The sequence below is a fragment of the Callospermophilus lateralis genome, chromosome 1 (genome assembly GCF_048772815.1).
Source record: "Callospermophilus lateralis isolate mCalLat2 chromosome 1, mCalLat2.hap1, whole genome shotgun sequence".
Taxonomy (NCBI): Eukaryota; Metazoa; Chordata; class Mammalia; order Rodentia; family Sciuridae; genus Callospermophilus; species Callospermophilus lateralis.
Window position 1 is genome coordinate 221,868,480 of NC_135305.1, and position 22,618 is coordinate 221,891,097.

The following is a 22,618-nucleotide window of genomic DNA, read 5'->3' on the forward strand; positions in this document are numbered from 1 at the left end:
CGACCTCCCCAGGGACAGTGTCCCCGCTCTGGGACGGGCAGTGTCTGCAGCGGTGACACCACGCAGGGTGCAGCCGCCACATGCAGGGCGCGTGGGGGGCAGCGCAGGGGCGGCCTTGCTCTGGGAGGACAGGTGCCAGAGGGCACCGACTCAGAGAGTGGCGGGGTCCACGCCTGGCCAGGCTGAGAGCCCTGTCCCTGAGACACCCACCCACCACGGTGGCCCCAGGCTGGAAGGGGCCTCCGGGTCCTGGGGGAGGCCGCTGGGTCCTGGGGGAGGCCGCTGGTCTTTCAGGGGACGTGCTGCTTTGGCCCCCCAGCCACACAGCCTCCCTGTGGCGGGGCAGGGACAGTCTGTTAGGGACACTGGAGCCCACCCTGCGGGCACCCTCCAGGTGACCCCCAGCCAGAAAGGAAGACGCGGACGGCGGGCGTTGGAGTGAGCCTTTAATTCATGTGAACCTAGAGCAGGAAATTAGGCGAAAATACAGCGCGTCCGTCATCTCTGCAGGGCCCTGGGTCCCGCGTGCGCAGGAGCTGTGCGACCCGCCTGCCGCTCGGGGCCACCACAGTCCCCGCAGTCCCCCAGGAAGGCCGGAGCTGTCCCCAGGCCCTGGCCCCGCCCACTCCATACAATATAAATAGCATCTTGACCCACACGGGGACACAGGGACACGGGGACATGGGGACACGGGCGGCTGCTGCATGCAGAGGGTGCCCTGGGCCACCCCACGCCCTGCTGCCTCAGGTCGCCCAGGCCACCCAGGCCACCCAGGCCACCCAGGCCTGGCGGCCACCTCCCTCAGACTCCCTCTGCCTGGCCACACAGGACACTTGGAAAACTCTTCTTTATACAAGCCGACCAGCCCTCAGCCCCTCCCTGGGGACAGGGGACGGCCAGGGTGGAGAAGGCCGGGGGTGCAGGGCGGACACAGGTCAGGCCGGGCAGCTCCTCAGCCCACCCGGCGGCTCCCCACGGTCTCCCTGCTCGTCCTTGGACACACGGATCCACAGGTCCCCTCTGCGGACATGGGACAGTGGGAGAGGAGGGTCCCGGGGGCCCTCTACACACAGGGCAGGCAGACAGGCGGGCTGTCCCCTGCAGTGCTGGACTCGCCCTGCACCCCCACATCCACTAGGGGCCTCGCTGGGAAACCTGCAGCAGCCACGCTTGCTGAGGAGTGGGCAGCCCAGCCATGCTCACGGGAAGGGACCCTCACGCCGGCCTGGGGATGGCCGGCCTGGGGATGCTCCGACACTGCTCCTCCCTGGGCAGTGACCCTCCTGAGAGGCCGTGAGTCACAGAGATCTGCGCAGAAGGACGGGCCCTGGGCCGGCGGCTCCAGGTGCAGAGGTGGGAGGCCTGGCCACCCGTCAGGGAGCCCCAGCCAGTGGGTCCCGGCTGTCACCGCGTCCTGCCCTTCCGGGTGCCCTCCCTCCTGCGCAGTGGACAGGTGACATCTCAAAACAACACAAACAGTAACAATGGTGCCCAGGTGGCTTCTGGCTCTCAGCGCGGTCCGTTTTGCGAAAAAGAACGTGTCTGTCTCGTCCGTCCTGTCGGTTGAGCCACAGACCTGAGAGGCGTGGCCTGCGGCCGTCCCTCTCTGGCCCCTGTCACAGGAGTCGCGGGGACGGCGGGCGGCTCTGTACAGTCGCCTCGGCTGCTCAGCAGCAGTGCGTAGCACCTTGGAGAACGGGGCTCGCGACGGACCCCAGGCGTCCCGTGGGCGGCGCCAGCCACGGCCTCCCCAGCCGCTGGCCCTGCTCCCTGAGTCCAGGCTGCACGGGTGTCCTGCTCGCTCCTGTCGCCCTGGAGGGGCGCCCGTGGCGCGGAGGTGGCCTCTCGGCCTGGGAGGCCAGGACAGGAATCCACAGCAAGCAGCCGCCCGGGCCCGCCGTGTCCGCCTGGCTGGGCTGAGGGTGGTTCGGCGGCCGCTGTCCTAGAAGGGGGCCCCGGGCCGGCCCCGCGCCTGCAGCAGGCTCTCCACGAAGGCCAGGTAGTCTGGGCTGCGCCCGGGGTCCTCGGTGGCGGTGAGCGGGGCGCCCACCCGCGGGCGTTTGGCGGCCTTCACCTCCTCGGCCGAGAAGGCAGGTCCCTGCGGCGCCCCGGTGCTGAGTGACTGCGGGAGGCCAGAGCGCACCTCGGTTAGCGTGGGCAGGGCCAGGCCTGGGAGCCGCCCTCCTTGGCCAGTGGCCACCTGCAGGAAGCCCCACCCCCAGCCAGTGGCCCTGACAGTCCACCTGCCGGGCAGTTCTGTCCAGCTGTGCGGAGGGAGGGCCACCCCACACCCCACCTCCCCTGGGCCCCTGGGCCTCTGTGCTAGAAAAGAGAGAAGACCCCAGCAAGCCAGTGAGCGCCAGCTGCTGTCCCTGTCACCTGCAGGACAAGTGCCCTGCTCAGGAGGAGCAGTGCTGGACAGCATTTCCTGAAGCTGCCAAGCGGGCGCTCAGGCTCTGCTCCCAGGCCCCAGGGGACGGCACTCGCGGGCGGGCTGCGGCCTCACAGCCCGACCCCCTGCCCAGCCCAGCCCTGGCAGTAAGGGCGGCCAGCGACGCCCCCTTCCCCTCAACAGGCTTGTGCCCAGGAGCCCGGACCCAGCTGCCCTCCTGTTGGGGAACAGCCAGGCAGGCCAAGGGTCACCTCTGCCCCAGGATGACACCTGCGCCTGGCCCGCCACTCACCAGCCGCGAGCGCACCCTCTTGGGGAGCTCCTCCTCCAGGGTGAAGAGGTCCGCGCGCTTCACGGTCAGCTGGGAGCCGTCCTCAAACTCCACCTGGGGGGGCACACAGGCCTCAGGGCGCTGACCCCAGCAGCCAGCCACCCTGAGGCCACAGGAGGCCAGCCAAGGCAGAGCCCGCCCACCGCGCCTGCTGGGAGCCGCAGGGAATGGCCCAGGGCTGTCCTCCGGGTCCTGCTGGAGGGGCAGCAGCAGCTGAGGGCAGTAGGGGCTGGCGCAGGCTCCATGGGGAGGACCCAGGCTGTGTCCCCCTCACCTCGGCCTCCACAGAGGGTGACAGATGGCAAAGACTGGCTCCCTGCAGACTTGGCTGTGGGCAGGGTGACCGCTGGGTGGACACAGACTGGTTTCTGGGGCCAGGAGGCATGCGGGGCTGGGGGGCTTCTTCCTTGGCTCAGGGCAGCGGCCCAACCCCTGCCCAGGCTCCTTGTTTGGGGGGTGGGTGCCCAATGGTGACCACAGATGCGGGTGCCGGGGCTCGGGGAAGGGCGCCCCTCAGGGCAGCCGAGGAGGGAGCCCCTCAGGGCCAAGCCCAGCAGCCGCCTCCCCGGGGGCAGAAGGCTCTGGCTGCAGAGCCCTCACACCTCTCAGTGCCTGTCACTCGGGAGCCTGTCACTCGGGAACTGGGGCACAGGCGGCTGCCAGGCTGGTGCCAGGGTCTCTCCTGCCGGGAGGCAGAGCTGCCTGAGCCTGGCCACGGGTGCCTGGGGCGCAGGTCTTGCCCAGGTCCTGGGAGGGCAGCAGGGGCCTCAGGTCTGTGTGGAGTCCCAGAGCCTCTTCCGGCTCGGGTGTAAAGAGGGACCAAGATGCCCTCCCTGCCCTTCGCTCCGCAGGTGGGACTGGGGAGGGGGCCGCAGAAGCCGCAGAGGCCGCAGAGCCCGCCCTGACCTTGGCGAGCCAATCGCAGCCCACGGGCGGCTCCGGGCACAAGGGCTGGGCTCTGGGTGGGGAGACGCTGGGGCTTCCAGGTCAGGGGTGGCAGAGCCGCCCCGTGGGGCAGGGGACGACAGCCTGCAGAACACACACGCCTCTGCCCCCTCCAGGGGCTCCCAGGAAACACCCGGTGGTCACCTCGTTCTGGAGTGCGGGGGACGCAGCACTGGCTGGGCTGTAGGAGACCCCCCGGAGGTCTGCAGGACCCCGAACCGAGCCCACTCTCCAAGGGCTGGGGTTCGGGCGGCAGTGTTGAGGACAGTGACGGATGGCCAAGACGGGGAGCCCTGCCTGCTGTGCGCTCCTCACCGTCTCCTGTGGCGCCAGCCCAGCTGCCCTGCAGACCAGGCCGGTGCCCCCTGAGCTGCGCCAGCCTGCTCTTCCCCAGGGAGCCCTGCGGGGCTCGCGTCCCACTCACACGGGGAGCAGTGCGCTTGAGTCAGGTACTCCCCTGCGAGCCACCCAGAAAGGCGCGAGTCCAGAGGTCCCCTCCCTGTGTGGGGACCAGCAGCCTGTGGCAGTCTGCAGACACTCCCAAAAGAAGCGGCTGGGGCCCAGACCCCAAGCTCAGCCCACGTCGCCAAGAGCTGGAGCGCACGGCACCTGGAGGTGAGGTGAGGGCGGCTCTGGGAACCCTGGGCACCCCCCACTCCTTGCTGGACAGGCTCTGCATGGAACGTCCACCCCAGCACAGTGCCCAGTGCTGTGGGAAGTGTGAGTGGCATGCCCCAGGCCCTGTGCAGGACACTGCCTGCTCCCGGTGAGGAGGCCCAGGGCTGGTCCTGACCCTGTCAGCCCCACTCCAGGCAGGATGCGAGGCCCAGCCCCAAGCTGGACTCCCCTCTCCAGCACCCACAGGCGTGGGCTGGACTCCCCTCTCCAGCACCCACAGGCGTGGGCTGGACTCCCCTCTCCAGCACCCACAGGCGTGGCCTGGCTTGACTTCCCGCAGCCAGAAAGAGACACCAGGTAGGGGGCTGGGGGCACTGTCGAGATTCCTCTGCCTGCATTGGTACTGGACGGGCTCAGGTTGACCCAACCCCACTGGCCCTGGATCTACTCAAGCCAATCGGGATGCCCAGCGGGCAGCTGGCAGACCCAAAGCGGCTTTGCAGATCTGGGCTGGGACTCTCCCAGGCCTCTGGTGGCTGGTGCAGGCCCAGGAGGGGCCACTGTGCCCCTGTGGCTGGAAAGCACCTGCTTTGAGCCCCAGGCACGGGGTGTGGCCATGTCCCTGTGAGAGGCCAGAAAGGAAAACCCAGTGAGGCTGAGTGTGGTGCCTGGCGGGGCCAGACCTGAACAGGGCCGGGGCCAGGGTGAGCCACGGTCCCAGGCCCTTGGCACACTGGGACTCTAGTTCTAGCTCCAAATGCAGTGACATCTCGGGGCCATCTGTGGGGCTGCACTTTCTTCCTCCTCTTTTCTATTTTTTGTACTGGGGAGGGACCCAGGGACGGCACCACAAGCTGCACCCCCAGATTTCTAATTTTTACTTTGTGACAGGGTCTCACTAAGTTGCCCTACTGGCTGTGATGACAGGCTGCCACTCTCTTTTTAACCACCCTCCTAGAGGTCCAAACTCAAAGGCCAGCAGAGTCTGGCTGAGACAAGCCGGGGTCAGGAAGCCCTGCCTGTGGCTGCGTGAGCCGCGTGACCCCCAGGGCAGCGCTGACGCAGCGCCCTGGCAGGGGACAGCTGTGCTGCAGAACAGGGGCTCGTCCTAAAACCAGAGTTTTAAAGAGTTTCCTTCAGTCATCATCCGGAGCCCCCAGCCCCGGGGAGGCAGGCCAAGGGCAGAGGGGAGCTGCAGGTGCTGGGGGGGCTCTGCCTTCCACAGGCCCCAGGCGCCCAGCGCAGAGCAACCATCAGACAGTGGGGCTGGGGGCGGGGCTCCGTGGTGGAGCCTAGCGCGCATCGGCAACTTAAAAGAAAAACAGGACCAACCAGCCCTGCGCTTCCGTCAGGCGGCTGGAGCGGGGCACCAGCGAGCCTGGCACGCTCCTGGGGAGGGGCCTGAAGCTTTGCAGGGCCACAGGAGTCCTGCGCACCTGGTAGATGTGACTGGTAATGGAGGAGATGAACTTGGCCTTGTAGAGGTTGCCGTCCGTCCACCGGAGCTCCACCAACTCGCCCTCGGGAGGGGGCCCCAGCCGCAAGCAGTCTCTACTCTGCAGAGAGAGCGCAAGTCTGGTGAGGCGGCCCCTCTGTGCACCTGGCTCTGTGTGTGGCTTCAGGTTCCTCTGTCCCTTGGCCCAAAAGGGGCGGGGTGTGGGGTGGGGGTGACTGCAGGGACAGAGGGACCCCAGGTGGGTGCCCAGCTGGAGTGCGGCCTCCCCCGGGCTCATGTGGGCAAGTGCTTTCTGCAGTTTGGGTGGAAACAGAGCTTTCCCTGCGAGGCTGAGGGCTGGAGGGGCTCCCTGACTGGGGGTCTCCACCCCCCCCAGCCTTCACCCTCCCGGCCCCCGGGCTCACAGTGATGCTGTCGGGGTACAGGTTGTCGCTGTAGGAGCCGTCATCGAAGTTCACTTCGTAGAAGGTCTGCGTGGTGCTGCCGATGACGCGGCAGCGGTAGTAGAGCCCGTTGCGGTTCTTGGTGATGACCACCTGGCCTAAGGACACGGCCCTCAGGAGCTGGACCTGGGAGGGCGGGGGCGGCTGTCAGTGGGGAGGGGACGAAGGGCGGCGGGCAGGGGCAGGACAGGCAGGGCCCTTACAGCGTGTCCCCCAGACTTGTGCTTGAGGCAGGTGATGGACACCACGTAGGGCCAGTCGTCCGGCTCCATGAGGACCCCGGCGGCGTGGGCACAGGTCACGTGGAAGGACGTGGAGCAATGCTCGTAGGAGCACTGGATGCAGGCCCCCGACACCTTCTTCATCCTCTTCCGGCAGTACACACATTTCTGGGGGTCACGGGTAGAAAATGAGGCTCTAGCTGGGATCTCCTGCTTCCCAGGGGGGAGCCCCCTCTGCCAGGCCCCAGGACATTACCTAGGAATGACCCTGAGGCCCAGGTTAGAAGATGGAACCCTCCCGCCGCACAGTCACCCTCACCCAGGTTTGGTGGTGACATCCTGGGGAGGCCCTGCCCTGTTGGGGGGGCTTCTTCAGCTGCCCAGTCAGAGCCCTCCAGGCACCCCGCCTTGGCCTGCAGCCCTGTGAGCTGCAGGAAGCACAGGAGTGTGGCCGCCCCCCTCCACCAGGCCTGTGCAGAAGGCACTGCCCATAGGCAGGAGCCCACCGCAGTGCTCCTCAGCCAAGAGGAGTCGCGTCACGGGTGAGCCCAGGGACCCTGGGGAACATGCAGGAAGCGAGGAAGGCACCACACAGGCCACCCATGGAGAGTCCAGGACAGGAGGGGGATTTGAGGTTGCCTGGGCTATGGGAGGGGATGGGGTGACAGGGCTTCCCTTAGGGACGATGGAATGCTCTGGACCTAGTAGTGATGGTTGCGCAATCTAAAGATACTACACTTAACCCAGTGGATCGTCACTTTAAGTAAGTGAACCAGGGCGGGGTCCGGCTCAGGGCAGAGTCCCCGGCACCAAGTCTAGAAAAGAGAACGGAGCCTCAGTCCCTAACAGAAGCCTGCAGGGCAGCCTCCTTTGTGATAAAGGACCTTGTAGGGTCACTACTGCAGGCATCTGGCCTGTCCCTGCCCTGAAGAAGCATCAGAGGCCAAGCCCTGGGTTGCTGCCTCACCCAGGCCGGGCCACCCCACGCTGTCGCCCTGAGCGTTTAATAAGCAGGCCTTTATCGCTCTGTAACCACGTCCAAAGGCCAGATGAGCCCCGAGGCAAAGGGCCCGCAGCAGTGCCCATCGACTGCGGATCAAGGCGATGAGCTCTCATTATGAAGCTGCCGATACCTGCCGCCCTGCCAGTAGGGCCAGCCCAGCACAGGCCTGGCCCTAACCCTGCACACGCTGGCCCTAACCCTGTGGTGCGGGGCCTCCTGGAGGAGCCAAGGCAGAGCCGGAGCAGGGCACAGCCTCCACCCAGAGGACCCACCTGATGTCTGCGGAGATCCATAACTGCCCAGGCTGCCCCCAAGGTCCTGGGGCATCTAGCTGTGACACCCTGCTTTGGCAAATGTGCAGCCGGCCCTTCCCTCCCACCAGAAGCCTGGCCTGACACGGCTGGGCAAAGCTGGCCGTGGAGAGCGGGGGAGCTGGCTCCCCACTTGCCCCACACCAGCGGCCCCAGAGCCAACTCGTCCTCGAGCCTCTGGTTCCTCCAGGAAGCTTCCGGGTCCATCCCGGCCTGGCGAGGCAGATGAGCTCACGCTTCGATAACCCAGGCCCTGGACGGACGCCCAGAGTGGGCAGCAGGAGCGGGTAGAGGACCACGGTACGGGCTCTGCGGTGTGGCCGCCGGAGGCCTGCAGGGGGTGCTGGGCAGCAGGCGCTCACGGCCTTCCCTGTGAGGCCCCGAAGCAGCACACGCAGCCCCGTGGAGAGGGTTTTTAATTCATCGTTACAAGTGCTCGCGATGGAGAGGCTGCCTGCTGGGAATGTCAGACGATCCATAAAGGGCCTGCGCGGGAGGGTTCATCACTGCACCGCGCCCGCACCACCGCTCCACCTGAATAATGAAGCTTTTACCCGCGTCTGTGCCCAACTCAGCGCCGCTGAAGAGGAGCCACCTGCAGCCACAGGCCTCCCCATCGCCCATTGGTGCCCAGCAGGGCTGGCAGCCACAGACTTCTAAGCATGCCCCTGCTGTCATCTACTCAGCCTGCCCAGGTGGCCCTGCACCCGTGGGGCTCTGGGCATGTGGTCCTGGGCCCGGGGCCTGTGGGCTCCTGATGCCAGCTGCTCAGGGAGCCCAGGATCTGTGGTAAGGGTCAGTCCTGTGCCCCCAGGACTCTCTAGCAGGCCCACTGCCTGCCATACCACTCAGCAGCCTGGGGCGTCAACATCTAGAACTGTCCCAGGCACAACCAACAGCCAGGTCGCCGTCCATGTCCCTGGCAGAGGGGTAGCCCCTGGACAGCTGTGCACAGGCCAGGGGAGCTGCGTGTGCCCTCCGCCCCTGTGGTGTGAGGCTGCGGCAGCCCAAGTGCGGGCAGTGCCGAGGCTGCTCCTCAGGCGCTCCCAGGTCAAGGCACAGGAGCAGGCGGTGGGGAAGCAGGGAGGAACAGGGCGGGGGTGCCAGACGCCCCTCAGGGCAGAGACTGGCGGTGGGTAGTCACCCTCTCCAGGCCCAGATTCCTTATCTGCACACAGAGGCAGGGATGCCCAAGCCACTGTTGCCACGTGAGCCAGGCGCAGGACCCTGAGGCTGAACAGGGCTCCAGGGGCTGCAGGGAGGGTGCCCCGAAACAGCTGGTGGCGGGAGCAGCAGGGGATGGCCCTGCTATGCGCTGTCCCTGCTGCAGGAAGGGCACAGGCCCAGGGAGGCCCAGCAATCTGCCCAGCTCTGACCCCTGCCCACCGCCTGCTCCTCCCTGCTTCCCCGGAGGTGACTGGTGTCAGCATGGGCAAGAGAACACGGCCAGCCCGAGGAGAGCAGAGGCCCCGACAGCCATTTCTCCAACAGACACCTGCAGAGCAAGGGGACCGGGGAGGACAGGACCCCTCCCCACCAGGGAGGCGCCAAGCAGAGCTGAGGCCCAGCCTGCAGAGCAGCCGCCAGCACTGAGGGGGACACGCTCCTGGGGACGGGGTCCAGACTGTGTGGACGTCCCGCAGCCACCGAAGGCAACCCTAGAAAGGCGTCTCAGCATCACGCAGCCAACTGCCAGATGGGGACCCTGGGCGCCAGCAACAACAGCAAGGACGGAAGCCGGTCCGTCCCCATGCAGGACGCTTGGCCACGAGAGGAAATGACCACCAGGCTCAGACCCACCTCAGCGACACCCGACCTGAGGGCAGCAGCCCGTCCCAGGACACAGGCCGCCTGGCTCCTCTGTGGCGAGGGCCCTAACCTGGGCGACCCCAGAGCAGGGGAGCACTGGGGGCAGGTGGGGAGGCCCGCGAACGTCACGGCGGTGGTGACAGTACAGAAAGCACAGGAGCAGCAAGGCCAGCAGGGCTGGGGGGCTGGGGCTGTCTGCACAGGGGCCTGAGCGGGCCTCGTGGGGGCGGGGGCTGGGCCTGTCACCAGGCCCTAGCCTGCTGGCTCTTGCACTGGGCAGTGTCCGTGGACCCAGGTGGCCCTGAGGGCTGGTGGGCAGGCCTGGGCGGGGCACCTACCAGCTTCCACCGCTGCTCGGGAATGCCCCCAACGTCGACAGGCTGGCGCTCGGCCACATTCAAGAACCGCACCTCAGGGACGGCGATGGCACAGATGACGTGGATCCACCTGGGAGATAGGGTCAGGGGTCACCGGCTCGCACCTGATGATCGGGGACTGTCACAGAGGTGACTGGGTCAGACTGGGCAGGGGCCAACAGTGAGTGGGAGGGGAGGGCGGGGCCGGGGAGAAGTGGCTGTCAGCTTGGTTGGGAATAAGGGACCTCGAAGGGGCACTGTTCACCCTATCTAGCACAGGGAGCTGGGAGGTGACGGCTGGCGCTCGGTGCTGGGGACAGGAGGCTGGGGGCACCCACCTGCTGTCGGTGGTGGTCTGCAGGGCTCCCCCCCGGAGGTTACACAGGCAGCACTCCTGTGGGCAGACAGCGAGGCCAGGGTGAGGCCACCTCCCACCCTGTCCGTATCCACCCAGAGGCCACCAAAGGGACAGGCAGGAGGTTGTCGGGTTCCACGCTCAGCACAGAGGGAGGAGACACGGCCGCAGGCCCCAAGGCCAACCCCTGGAGAGGGCGGGGCGCAGAGTTACCGCAGTCCAGGCATGCGCTGTGCACCGGGAGCACGTCCAGCCGTCCTTGGCCAGCTCAGGGCGGACGCCATAGCAACCTGGAAGACAGCAGAGGCGGCTGAGACCAGGGAGATGACCTGTCACCAGGGCTGCACGTGGGGCCAGGGTCTCAGAGCCAGGGGTGGCCTCAGGCAATCGCTCTGACCCCCTCAGCCCCAGCCCAGGCCACTGCACAGGAGTGGGCGGCTGCAGAGCTGGTGATGTGACGTGCGGCCCCGCCCTGGCTGCCCTCCTGTCCTGGCCAACCTCAGAACCTGGAGGCACAAGGAGGGTCCCCTCCACTCTGCAGGAAGCAGCCCCCCCACACCAGAGTCAAGATCCACACGCAACGGCGCGGCCCGGCCTCAGGCGGGACTTATGCCAGCACAGTGGGAGGCGGACACGACCCACTTTGCAATGTGGCCCTGGGTTTGGAAAGGGGAGAGGATGGCAGGGGGGTGGGGGGGCTGAGTCAGGCCCAGAGCCAGGGTAGGCACTGCCTGCCTCGGGGCTCTGTGTAGCGATGGGGAGGGGGCTCTCTGCTGGTGGCGACCACCATCTGGCTGTGGCAGGCTTGGCCACATCAGGCCTGAAACCCTGCAGCAGGCTCCCCGGGAGCCAGCCCCCCACAGAGCTCGCAGCTCAGCAGGAGACACCACGGACGCTGGACGGGTCACAGCAGACCTCCCAGCAAGCACAGGAACTGGAGGTGCTCAAAGCTCTGCCATCTCAGAGCCACCACTGCCCCTGCCCCCGAGGAAGGGACGTACCCATCTTACTGCTGTGCCTGGGCACGCCTCTGAGCAGGGCAGGTGGCCAGTGCAGACAGGTCAGCCGGCTATGTGGGAATCACCTCCCCACAGGGGCCACCGTGCCTGATGGCACCTCATTGCGGAGGACTCACAGGAACTGGCCAGCAGCCCTGTGGCCAGATGAAGTGCAAGGACACTGCCCCCAAGGCCACCCAGCAGGGAGAGACTGGAAGGAACAGGGGCCCCTGGCTCGTCTCTCTCGCAGACGTGAGACCCAGGCCAGGCCAGCAGACACCTGGGCCATACCTCGCCTCCTGGGCACTGTGGGCCATGGGGTCACCCCTCCCTGTCTGGCCTGGTGAGACGGGGCCCTTCTGGTCCCAGGTCTGCTGGTCACTCCCCCTTAGCCAGCAGCTGGCCAGCGTACGGGCGGCCCTACCCCACACCAGACAGCGGGCCCCCAGCACCCCTGGCCCAAGATGGGAAGGGCGGGCAAGCTGGAAACCGCAGGACCTGCAGCAGGGGAGACCTGCCCTGCCACAGACCCCCTACCCGCTGCCACCTGGCGGGGCACTCACTGGCATGGACCTGCAGGCAGCACTTGGCACAGGCGATCAGCGGGCTGGTCCCCTCGTCGTCCACGCAGGAGCTAGCGGGCAGCGGCTCAGTGTTCCCCCCACTGCAGGTGAAGCACATCTCTGGGATCAGAGGCCGAGTCTTCTGGCCGCTTTTGGAAGGTGGTGAGGCGGAGGGGGCCTCCCCAACAGAGGCTGGCGGGGCCTCCTTCTCCATCTGCAGGGACTACAGGAAGGGGTGGCCTTCAGTGGGGGAGCAGAGACCTTGCTCAGGACACCGGCACCCGAGTCCTGCACCCCAGTTCCCAGGCTGACCTGCTGTCACAGGGCAGGCGTGGTCACGCCACCACTCACCCCACCTCTCACCAGGCCCTGCTGAGGGTCCTGGAGGGTCCCAAACACGGCTGCAGCCTGTCTGGCCTGCTCAACACCACGCTGGCCAGAGCAGCCCCAGGGTGGTGGCCTGCAGAGGGGAACATGACTAGATTGCTCCCGCTGCTCAGCTCAGCAAGGGGATTCCTAGCACTTTGACTCCCAGCAGCCTCTGGCCACAGACAGCATGGGGAGAGAACATGTTTGGAGACTTCTAGAAATGACAACTTGTATGTCTCAACAGCCAGAGTGCAGGTGTCAGCAGCTCAGGGGGCAGGACCTGGTCACAGACAGGCCACCTTGGAGGGACACGTGCCCCCTGGCCTGCTGCCCCTCCAGGCCCCATGCCTAAGCACAGCCCTAGGCTCAGACCCTCCCAGGGCAGCGTGGCAAGGCCTGGGAGAGGGGAGCACCATCCCGTGTCGGGGGTGTGCAGACCCAGAGCGGGCAGAGCAAAGGGGATCAGCAGGCGAGGCAGGCACGGTGCACACCTGCCGTCCCAGCTGCTCAGGAGGCCGAGGCAGAAGGCCCCCAAGTCTGAGGCCAGCCTGCGACTCGGCGAGACCCTTGGCAGGGGCTGGGAGGAGTGGGCCTAAGGCATGGGGCAGGTGCACCGGGGAAGCGGCCCTGGGCCAGGGCTCCTCAAGGTGGTGGCACCCTGCCAGACAGGCTCCAGCCCTCCTCTGGGCTCTGGCTGCCACACATACCACCCTCAGCCCCTGCCAACGCCTGCCTGCTGGTCCCTGCACACCTCCGTGCCCCTTCCACCCGCTGCCCCTTGGTGGGGGAAGGGGCTAGTGCCCTCTCTGGGGAGACAGGGAGGCCTGCGGCCAGCTGATCCCACTGGCTCTTGGGATGAACTGCCATGGACTTGGGATCCTCCTAGGCCAGCCATGGCAGTGGTAGGGGAGAGGCTGGCCCTGGGCCCCGGCACGCGGCTCACCTGGCTGTAGGGGTAGAAGAGGGTGCAGATGGCGCAGTAGGGCTCAGTCAGGGCGGCTGCGGCATTGAACTTGCGCTCAGCCTGGAAGCTGGCTGCCTTGTTCTTCCACTGCAGGGACAGCAGGGACCTCAAGGCCTCGGGGTCACTCATGTCCTCCTCCCCGGAGAAAGGCAGGGACTCTAGCACACAGCAGGCGAGTAGGGCAGCACTGAGTGCCCAGCGCTGACCAGGGACCCACCTGCTCTCACACCACCTCAGGGAGGGTGGCCCGCCCCATGTGACGGGACACTTCTGCAGGCCCAGCTGCCCCGGCAGGGGTCCCAGGCCCATCACTCACCACCACTGATCTGGCACTTCCTGGCCTATGTCCCGTAACAAGGTGGGGACACATTTGACTTGTTCCTCAGAGTTTCCCCAGTGCTCAAGGCCCAGGGTCCTCAAGAATGGTGACCTCACCCAGCCAAGGCCCCACCAAGACTCGGTGCCCTTCCCTGCACTGCCACCTAGGCCCTCCCAGGCCTGTCTGGTGGGAGACGGTGCCTGGGATTGGCTGGGCCTCCTGCCGCCGCTCCAGCCCCCACCCATTTCTCTGCACTCAGGCCACGTGGCCAGCAGGCTCATGTCCGCAGACAGGCAGGCTGGGACTGTGACTCAGGTGAAGGCAGGTCACGGGCATCTCAGACTCCAGGGGCCATGCCTGCTCAAGAGGCTGCAGTCCCCTTGCCCTGCAGCCTGCTGCCTGTCCTCAGCTGGAGCAAGTGGTCCCGTGACCATCTGGTTGCCCAGTCTTTCCTGATTCTCCCGTGGTCATGGAGTGCTGTCCCTAAGAAGCAGGGTGCTCCTTCGAGTCCCAGCCGCAGCCCAGTGGGCCTCCTGGAGTTCTGGCTTGGTTGGCTGTGTGCCAGAACGAGCTTTCCCAGGGGGACACCATCCCAGGCCCCTGACACAGCACCCCTGGGGCAGGGCAAAGGGCCTCAGGCTGAGACTGCTCTCCTGGCCCCAGGCAGTGGTCCCGCCAGCATGGGGCAGGGAAGGCCCCAAGGGGCCTAAGGAGCCAGGGTGAGAGGAAGTGGCAGGCTCCTGTCACCAATCCCTCAGGATCTAGCCCCTCCTGAGCTTCAGATCAGACCCAGGTGAGAGAAGTCCACTCGCGATTTTGACTCCACATGCATCTTAGCCAAAGCCTGAGGGGAGGCAGGACACTGGCTCAGTCCCTGGGTGGTGGCGGGCTGCGGCAGCCTGTGGCGGCCCGATGACGGCTGGCCAGGAGGTCTCCCTCTGCTGGCTCCCCTCTGTCACTCGAGGACAGACCTCTACCCCGGCTGTTTCTATGGATGGACAGCATCGAAGCAGGGAGATGAGGAGGGGACGCCCACTGGCCACAGCTGAGAGCTCCCGCTGCCCAGGCGTTCCGCGACTACATCCAGAACCTCATCTGCAAGGAGGGCCAAGGCACTGCCCGCCTCCCACACTGCGCCATGCGCAGCATCTCAACAGATTCCGAGGCTACGGGAGGCTGGGGTGGGAGGCTGCTGGGGGCCGGGCAGGGCCGAGTGCTCAGGGCGTGAGAGCTGGTGGACACAGCCCGGGCCTGGGGCAGGAGCTGCTGGAAAAGCAGCATCAGCACAGCTGGGGGTACCACCAGGGCCGGAGGCAGCAAGGCCACAGCAGTCACCACAGCCTGCCACCTGGCACAGCCACTGAGCGCCTGGCACCAGGCCATGTGATTCACAGGCAGCACCCCCTCATCTTCCTGATGGGACCCCTCAGGGACCAGGAGTCCCCTTGCACAAGTGACGACACTGAGGGGCGGGGGGCAGCAGGGTTGGAGCCCAGGTCTGGGCCTGCCCTGCACTAGCCATGGATGCTTCTCCCTGGGTCCAGCAAGGCCAGGCACCCAGGGTGGGAAGCAGGGACCTGTGTGCGGGCCTGGGACAGTGTAGGAGCCACAGGTGGAGCACTGGGGCTGTGGGCTCCCCTGGGGCCCGCGGGTGGCAGTGTGCCGGGGAGGCCAGGTGCCAGACAGCCTGGTCACAGCGGGTGATGGTGTGGGCAGAGAAGGCCAGGTAGGGGCGCTGCTTCCCAGGTGACCTGCCAGTGAGGGGGTGACCAGGGAGGAATGCAGCTCCAGGGTGCAGATGGCCTGGGGCCCTGGTTGCACTGGGGGGCTCCAGCCCAGGGCAAGGGCCACCTGGGTGGGGCCCCGGCTCACCCTCGTCACTTGAGGCCTCCTGCTTGACCACAGACAGCGGGGATCGGGTGGGTGGTCTGCCCAGGGGGTGGCGCCGGCTCTTCTTGATCTCCATCTTTAATTTGGGAAAGGAAGCTGGTACCTGAAGCAGAACACACCATCCCCATGAGGCATGGCTCCCTGGCTCCGGAGCAGGCTGCAGCTGGGCGCCAGCAAGGGACGCTGGGCGTGACTCTTCTAGATCCCTGCCTGCCACCTGCCACGTGCCCATGGAAGAGCCTCAGGTGCCGAGCAGCATGAGCAGGCCCAGCGAGGACCACGTCCCGACACCTACCTGCACCGCCCCGGCGTGGACCCTGGTGTCCTCCTCAGGGCCCGTCAGCTCCATGGGGGCAGCCTGCTGGCCGGGCCCGAGGTCCTTGTCAAGCCCAGCCGTGCTGGCCCGGGGCACCACGTAGAGCATGGGGATGATGGGCCGCGGCCGGGCCTCCTGCTCTTCGCTGGGCGCCTCGGGGAGCAGCACGTTGAGGGGCGCGGGCGGCGTGCCCTCCTCCGAGGCTGCAGAGTCTGGGAGCAACACCGGGGGCTCCAGCGAGGGCGGCAGCCGCAGGGTGTCCTCGGCGGGGAGCGGGGCTGCGGGGGGTGTCGGCAGCTGGGGCGAGAGGGGGCCCTGGCTCTTCTTCTTCCGGTCGCTCTTGGCCTTGCCTGGCCGCAGCTTGCCCCGCCCGTCCTCTGTGGGGAGAGGAGAGCGCTGGCACCACCGGCCACCAGCCCAGGGCCCCGCCTGCTCTGCCTGGGGCTCTCCAGGAACACCCTGGCCAGAGCAGGGCTGCTGGGATGAAGGTCCCCTCTGGCCCCAGTGGGCGGAGCCAAGTCAGCAGGGGTCACTGCTGGGATTGGAAAGCAGGTCTTAGCTCCTCATCAGAAACTGGCCTCAAAGCAGCTCCGACCCTGAGGTCCTGGAGGACCAGGCTGGCGACCTCCAAGTGCTTCTGGATGAGGGCCCAGCACGGGTGGGGGTCGGGGGCAAGATGCACCCCTGCGGCCTGGGCTGCTGCCTGGGGACTAAGTAATGCTGGAGCAGGGCAGAGCGACAGGTGGCCAGGGGTCTGGGACAGCCCTGCCTGGAAGCCCCCGGGCACTGGGGAGCCTGCTGCAGGGGGTGGGAGGGGTCAGGGGAGGTGGTCTTTAGTGGCATCTTAACTGGTGCCAGGACAAGCCGGCAGTGAGACGGGGGTGTGGGCAGCAGAGTTGAGATCCTCAAAGGTGGCCACACCCTGATCCTCAAAACCCCTACACATGTCACTGTGACAAAAGGGACTCTGTATATGGGACGAAGTGAAGGGCCCTGAGCCGAGGTCACACAGGGTCCTCCTGGGAGGAGGCAGCAGGGCCAGAGTCAGAGGGCCTCAGGACGCGGCGCTGTTGGCCCTGGAGCTGAAGGAGGGGGACAAGGATACTCCCGGGGTCTCAGGAGCTGGAGGAGGAGGCTGTGGACTCTTCCCGGGGCCGCCAGCCTGCTGCCCTGGGTCGGCCTGACCTCCTAAACTGAGAGAGGCCATATTTGCACTGCTCTGGGCCCCTGGACTGGACATTCACCACTGTGACCACAGGGTGCTCTCGCAGGTGACGCCCCAGGCTCTGGCTTAGGGTGTGGTGTGGGCAGCCCAGACCCTGCCCTCCAGGAGACCAGCCTACAACCCTCCATGCTGCCACCTGGGGCTCGCCGACCCCACGTGGAGAATGGGGACACAAGGTCCCACCTGCCCCCACACCAGCCTCCGCGGCAGGGCACAGGAACAGCCCTGAAGCCCCGCTGGCCATCCTGCTTTACCCGCCTCTGGGGCAGCACAGGACTTGGCCTGAGGGGTTTGCAGGGCAGGGCATGGCCTTAGGACACAGGGGATTCCAGAATGTGGCTGGAGCACCTGGCCCTCAGGGACTCAGCACCCAAAGCAGGAAGTCGGGGAAGGAGCAGAGCCCCTCTCAGGCCACCGCACACCCCAGCGGGGCTTTGGCTTAGTGCCTCTGGCCTCCAGGAGGGACCAGGCAGCAGGGACACACGGGACCCTGGCCAGCACCACACCTGCCCAAGGGGCTGAAGGATCCAGAGGGCCCCTCCCCAGGACAGAGAGGCCTCTACGGGTGGACGGGCAGAGGCCCCGTCGACCTTTCTGGGAGGAGGAAGGACATGGCCAGGAGGCCCCCTCCATGGGTCTCAGCCTTTTTGGTTTGGGCTTCCAACAGCGTCCAGGGCTAGGCCCAGGGTCCCAGGCCCAGGCAGGCCCAACGCAGTGCTGCAGAGGGCAGAAGCCACGGCCTTTCCCAGGAAATGAGCTCCGTGCCTGCCCCGAGCCAGCCTGCGCGCCGAGGCCAGCAGACCTGCGTGGGCCCTCCCGGCGGCGGCCTCGCCCACCCTGCGCAGTGGCCAGTCTGGCCTGGCAATCCCCAGCGTGGGGCGGCCACCCTCAAACATGCTCCACAGTGGGGAGGCAGGGTGTGGCCGGGTCTCCCGGGCAGCCTCGCTCTGCCGGCCAGAGGTGAGGTCACCTGGGGTGCGCAGCCGGGGCAGCCAGAGGGCCGAGTAGCTGCAGCCAAGTCGCTGCTGTCCAGCAAGGCAGGGCCCTGGCAGTAGGGGTGGCAGAGGCCTCCCCCAGCCTCCACCGGTCCCCGTAGGCAGCTGCTCTTCCAGGACCTAGGGCAGTGGGCGTGGGCAGGGACACAGGCAGCCAGCCGGGGGCAGTACCTGCAGGCTCTGCCCCTGCCCACCTCAGGAGTGACAGGCTCCGACATCCTCGCGTCTGGGCTCCAAACCGGGGCTCAGAGCAAACACCCTGAGGAGATCCTGAGCAGTGGGGCTGGGGGTGCTCCACAGGACCCTGCGCTCCCCTCACGGCACGTGGTGCCGCCTGCAGGAGGGCCGCGTCCTGTGGGAGCCCCCACCTCCCCAAGCCTCCCCTCAGGAAGGGGGCTCTGGGGGGCACAGGGTTGAGGTCCAGGCGGGCGCCAGCCCTGGGTAGGAGTTGGCCAGCTCCTGGCATGAGTGCCAACAGCCCTGGCCACGCCCACCGGCCCTGCCCATCCCAGGCTCACTCCTCTCAGTAGCCCCCCAGCCACAGCACTGCCCCCACCTCATGGAGCCCTCAGGCCTGAAGTCCCACGGTCCCCGACAGGGGCAGAGCAGCCGGGCCAGGTGCCCACGGGCTCTGGCCTTGCAGCTGGACTGCAATGCGTGTCCACCCCAGCCAGGGGCTCCCTCCCATCTGGACAGCAGCGTGCTTGGAGAGGGGACACTGGAGAGGAGGCCAGGGTGTCCCTGGGCAAGGGCTGCGGCAAAGTGGCCTGAACAGCTGGGCTCAGGCAGATTCGTGACCGAGACTCTACTTGTGAAGGGACGCATTCCCCTGGTGACAGCAGGGGGCACCGAGGTACACCGGCCAGCAAAGGCCCTCGTCCAGCCTGAGGCCAGCCAGGCCCCAGTCTGTGGAGAGGGGTGGTCCAGCGCCTTCCCGACTCCCGAGTGCCCACTGAGGGCCCAGCCCAGGAAACCCGCCAGCTGCCACCACCTCACGTCACCCCACACCCACACCCACTGGGTCCCCACAGGCTGGACCATCTCCCAGATGGGGGGACGGGGCGCGTGGGCCTGGGCCTGACCCCTGCTCTCCTTCACTGAGTGTCCTTCCCTCAGCGGACCCCTCGCCTGAGGCCAGGCGCCGCTCATACGGGCTCCACCACAAGCTGGCCCATGCCCAGCAGGCCCCTGCAGCCCGTGGCCAGCCATCTCTCCCTGTCCCTTGCCAGAGCCCCAAGTCCACGCTCAACCTCACACTCACCCTGTGGGTCAGCCTGCAGGAAGCATTTGGAGTCGAGGTGAGGAAGGCCCTGCGGGAGCCCACCCCGACAGCTCACAATGGCCCCTGACCCTGATGGAGTGTGCGTCATGCAGGGCCCAGGGGTGGCCTCGGGGAATGGCCGGGCCCTCCCTTCCCCACAGGCACCATGCCCAGCAGCCTCCGTCCGGCACAACCCTGGGCTGGGGCTGCTGCAGAGGCCACGGTGGGCCCTGGGCAGTTCCACAGGGCAGAGGCTTGGCAAAGGGCAACCTCACCAGGCCAGGGAGGGCGCCCAGGAGGACGCGGTGTGGGCGGGGCTGGGCAAGGAAGCCTCTGCCCACGCCGGAAGCTGGACATCCAGTCTGCAGAACCGCGACCTCCTTCACCCCAGCCCCTGGCCAGGGCACTTCGGCATGGCGCGGGATCAGCCCCTCAAGGCGGGGGTCTGCTAGGGGAAGACTCAGGTCACCCCGGGTGCGGTGGTGGCACCTTCCAAACTTGAGACCAGTGGACCCAGACTCCAGGTCCCCCGAGGCCACGTGAGTCGCCACACACAAGGGTCACCACAGGGCATGGAAAGCTGTCCCTCCTTTCTCAGCCTTGTCCCTTCCTTGTCCCTCCTCTGCTGCTGCGTCCAGGGTCCTCCAGCTGTGACCATCCTCAGTGCTCCCAGGTGGTGGCTGCTCCCTGGTTGGCAGTGGTGGCCACAGGCCCTGCATCTCCACCAAAGCAAGCTGCCGGCCTCTCCCCTCGGGGCCGTGGGTGTGGCCAGCAGGCCTGTCAGCCTCCGCCTCCCTTCCTGGCCTGGTCCTTGTCACAGGCCTCCTCGGGACTCCTCTCTCAGCTTCAGGTCTTGCTCGTGGAGTGATTGACGCTGTCGATCTTTGTTCCGCTGACGGCCTGACTGTGTCCATCTGCTTAGATGTGGTGCTGAGGACGGAGCCCAGGCCTCAGCAGGCGAGGGAGCTCTGCCCTCTGCCGCCCAGCCCAGCCCAGCCCCAGTACAGTTGATTTTGATTTTCTTGGTTTGTGCTTTTTAACAAAAAATTAGCCTAAAATTCCGAAGATTCATCTTCCACCTCCGGTCTGTCTTCCCAACACAAGGCTGAGCCAGTGGCAGACGATGGCACTTCATGAGGCCACATCCTGACCTGGAACTGACAGTCACTTCACGTGGTTGAACGGGCCCTCAGACAGGATCAGTGAAGGGCTCTGAACTGGGGTCACCCTGGGTCACTAAGAGTCCTCATGGGAGGAGGCAGGAGGGCCAGAGCCAGAGGGCCTGGAAGACGCTGCGCTGAGGGCTCTGGAGCTGAGGAGGGGGACGCAGACTGTGCCTGGGGCCTCAGGAGGGCCAGGCTGCTGCACCTGGGTCTCGCCCATGGAGGCCCGTGTCAGACGGGGACCCTGGGACTGTGAGAGGGTCAACAAGCATGGTTTCAGGCCCCAGGCTTCGATCGTTGGGCACGGTGGCCACAGGGAGCCCGACCTGGCCACAGGATGGGCGGAGGGAGGGGCGAGCCTCCTGCTCACCTTCCAGGAGCCCCTGCTCCAGGGACCCCACTTTGGACCCTCGATTTGTGCGCCCTTCTCAGGTCCTGCGAGACCAGCTGACGGCCAGTCCCCGTGTCTGGAGGGCTGTGGCCTCTGCAGCTCTGCTCTTGGCCTCACCCACCAGTGTCTACACCACAGGCCTGCAGGCAGGACGTGGCCGCTGCAGGGAGGACGTGGCCGCTGCAGGCCTGGAGGGCCTGGCTGGGGCCGCAGAGGCCCAGCTGCCTGGGGAGCGGCTGGCACATCAGGCGTCCTCCTGGGCAGCCACTCTGCCCGACTGTCCAGCACTCCACTCTCCCAGTCGCCTTCTCCACGAAGGCCTTCATGACTGGTGGACGTACTCCAGGCCGCTGCTTTCGGCTGCTACAAGTGGCCTCTCTCTAAGCCACGCCCCCTTTGCATGGCTCATGGCTGAGACTCGCCCCCGGGCTGCTGGGCTGGCCAGCAGCTTCTGCTGGACTGGGGTCGCCGCCCGGCGAGTCTGTAGTCCCATGGCTTCCTCGCTCAGGTGGAGGCCCCCTGGGGACCCTCTGGTGCTGCCACACTTGTCCTTTCCCTTGCTGCTCTTGCCTCGGGCGGCTGACTCTCCTGTCCCGCTGCCCCAGGGAGCAATGCCGGGACCACTCTGCCCATGCAGCCCTCTGCCCCGGGACCCGCTGAAAAGCAGCCCCGCCGGGACCTGTGCACAGGAAGGGTCAGGGAGGGAGGGCTGCCCTCCCCTTCCTTCCCAGGGGCACGCGCCACGTGCACACGCACCAACACAGGCGTGAGCTGGGAGCAGGAACCCAGCGACAGGGCGGGAGGGCGACGCCGCACATTAGAAGGGGCCTTTAAAATGCTGGTGGATGAAGATCTCACAGCCCACGTGACCCCTGGGAGAAGGGCATTTTCATAGAATGTGCCCAGTAAGACGCTGCGGGCCAGGCCCCTGGGATCAGGCGCCTGGCAGAGGAAGTGCCAGCTCCTTCCAGGACACAAGGAGCGGGGCTGGGTGGCCTGCCCCAATGCCAGGGTGAGGGTACACTAACCTTCCGTGCCCTCGGCATCCTGCAGAAGGCCCTGGGGCGGCTGCAACTCATCCTCCTCCTCCTCCGGATCGGCCTCTTGTGTGGCCTCCTCCTTCACACAGCCTCCAGCCTCCTCCAGAAGGGCTGCCGCGGTGGCTCCCTCCTCTGGAGATTTGGGGTCCTCAGCCTTGGGCTTCTTGGGCTGAGTCCGCTTCCGGTGCGACCTGGAGAAGGAGGCGCATCAGGCAGGAGGGGCGGACTCAGGCAGAAGGCCGCCCACCCACCTGGGCGGTGGCCCGCGGCGGGAGGCAGGGAGGCCTGGCCTGCTGGGCTGGGGAGGGAGGGCGGCTGGCAGCTGGAGGTGGGATGCTGCCCAACACCCGGAGGGATGATGCAGTGGGCGGAGCGAGCGCGTGGGGTGGGAGACACAGGGTGCAGACGCATGGAGACGCGGGGACTGCCGGGGACAGGGGTGCACTTACGCCGGCCCCGGCTTCCTGGTCTGCTCTTTCCTCCTCTCTAGACTCGGCCTCCTCTCCTCCTCAGTCTTTCTCCAGGGTCTGTTCTCCTTCACACTAATTTGTCTAGAAGGTAAATTTCAGGGCGTTTTTCTCTAGTGCTTCTGCAGGGCTCCCCAGGACGCTCTGCTGGGGGCCTCACCTTGAGCGTGCCCCCCTCTCTCTGGGTCCCCTCTCTACAGTCCCACGGACATACAGGGTCTCCCAGCTCGCCCATGCAAGGCTCCTTCCCAGCCAGGGCCCAGCCAGAAGGAAAGCCCAGCCCCATGTCCAGCCCTGGCATAGGGACACGCCACGGACCTGGGGCCCATGGGGAGGCCCCTGGCGAGGAGCTCAAGCTGAGGCCAGCAGGCTGTCCCAGGGGGAGCGGGGTCAACAGGAGGACAGGCGCAGTGGCAG

At 66.8% G+C, this 22,618-nt stretch overlaps 1 protein-coding gene across 2 annotated transcripts in view; it reads right to left on the reverse strand.

Annotated features, from left to right (window-relative positions):
• Positions 1-426: 426 nt before the first annotated feature.
• Kdm4b (lysine demethylase 4B) overlaps positions 427-22,618 on the reverse strand; it is a 111,855-nt gene continuing 89,663 nt past the window's right edge. The window contains exons 11-24 of one of the 2 annotated variants that reach the window (XM_076851108.2): positions 22,184-22,285; positions 21,723-21,925; positions 15,639-16,036; positions 15,326-15,446; positions 13,114-13,292; positions 11,802-12,024; positions 10,454-10,530; positions 10,224-10,279; positions 9,868-9,976; positions 6,389-6,574; positions 6,147-6,311; positions 5,723-5,842; positions 2,685-2,777; positions 427-2,122 (exon numbers count right to left, since the gene is read on the reverse strand). In XM_076851108.2, coding sequence (XP_076707223.2) covers positions 1,943-2,122; positions 2,685-2,777; positions 5,723-5,842; positions 6,147-6,311; positions 6,389-6,574; positions 9,868-9,976; positions 10,224-10,279; positions 10,454-10,530; positions 11,802-12,024; positions 13,114-13,292; positions 15,326-15,446; positions 15,639-16,036; positions 21,723-21,925; positions 22,184-22,285 — 2,212 coding nt within the window. In that variant the 3' untranslated portion in view covers positions 427-1,942. The remainder of the gene's footprint in view (positions 2,123-2,684; positions 2,778-5,722; positions 5,843-6,146; positions 6,312-6,388; positions 6,575-9,867; positions 9,977-10,223; positions 10,280-10,453; positions 10,531-11,801; positions 12,025-13,113; positions 13,293-15,325; positions 15,447-15,638; positions 16,037-21,722; positions 21,926-22,183; positions 22,286-22,618) is intronic. The other variant, XM_076851117.2, reaches the window with a different exon arrangement.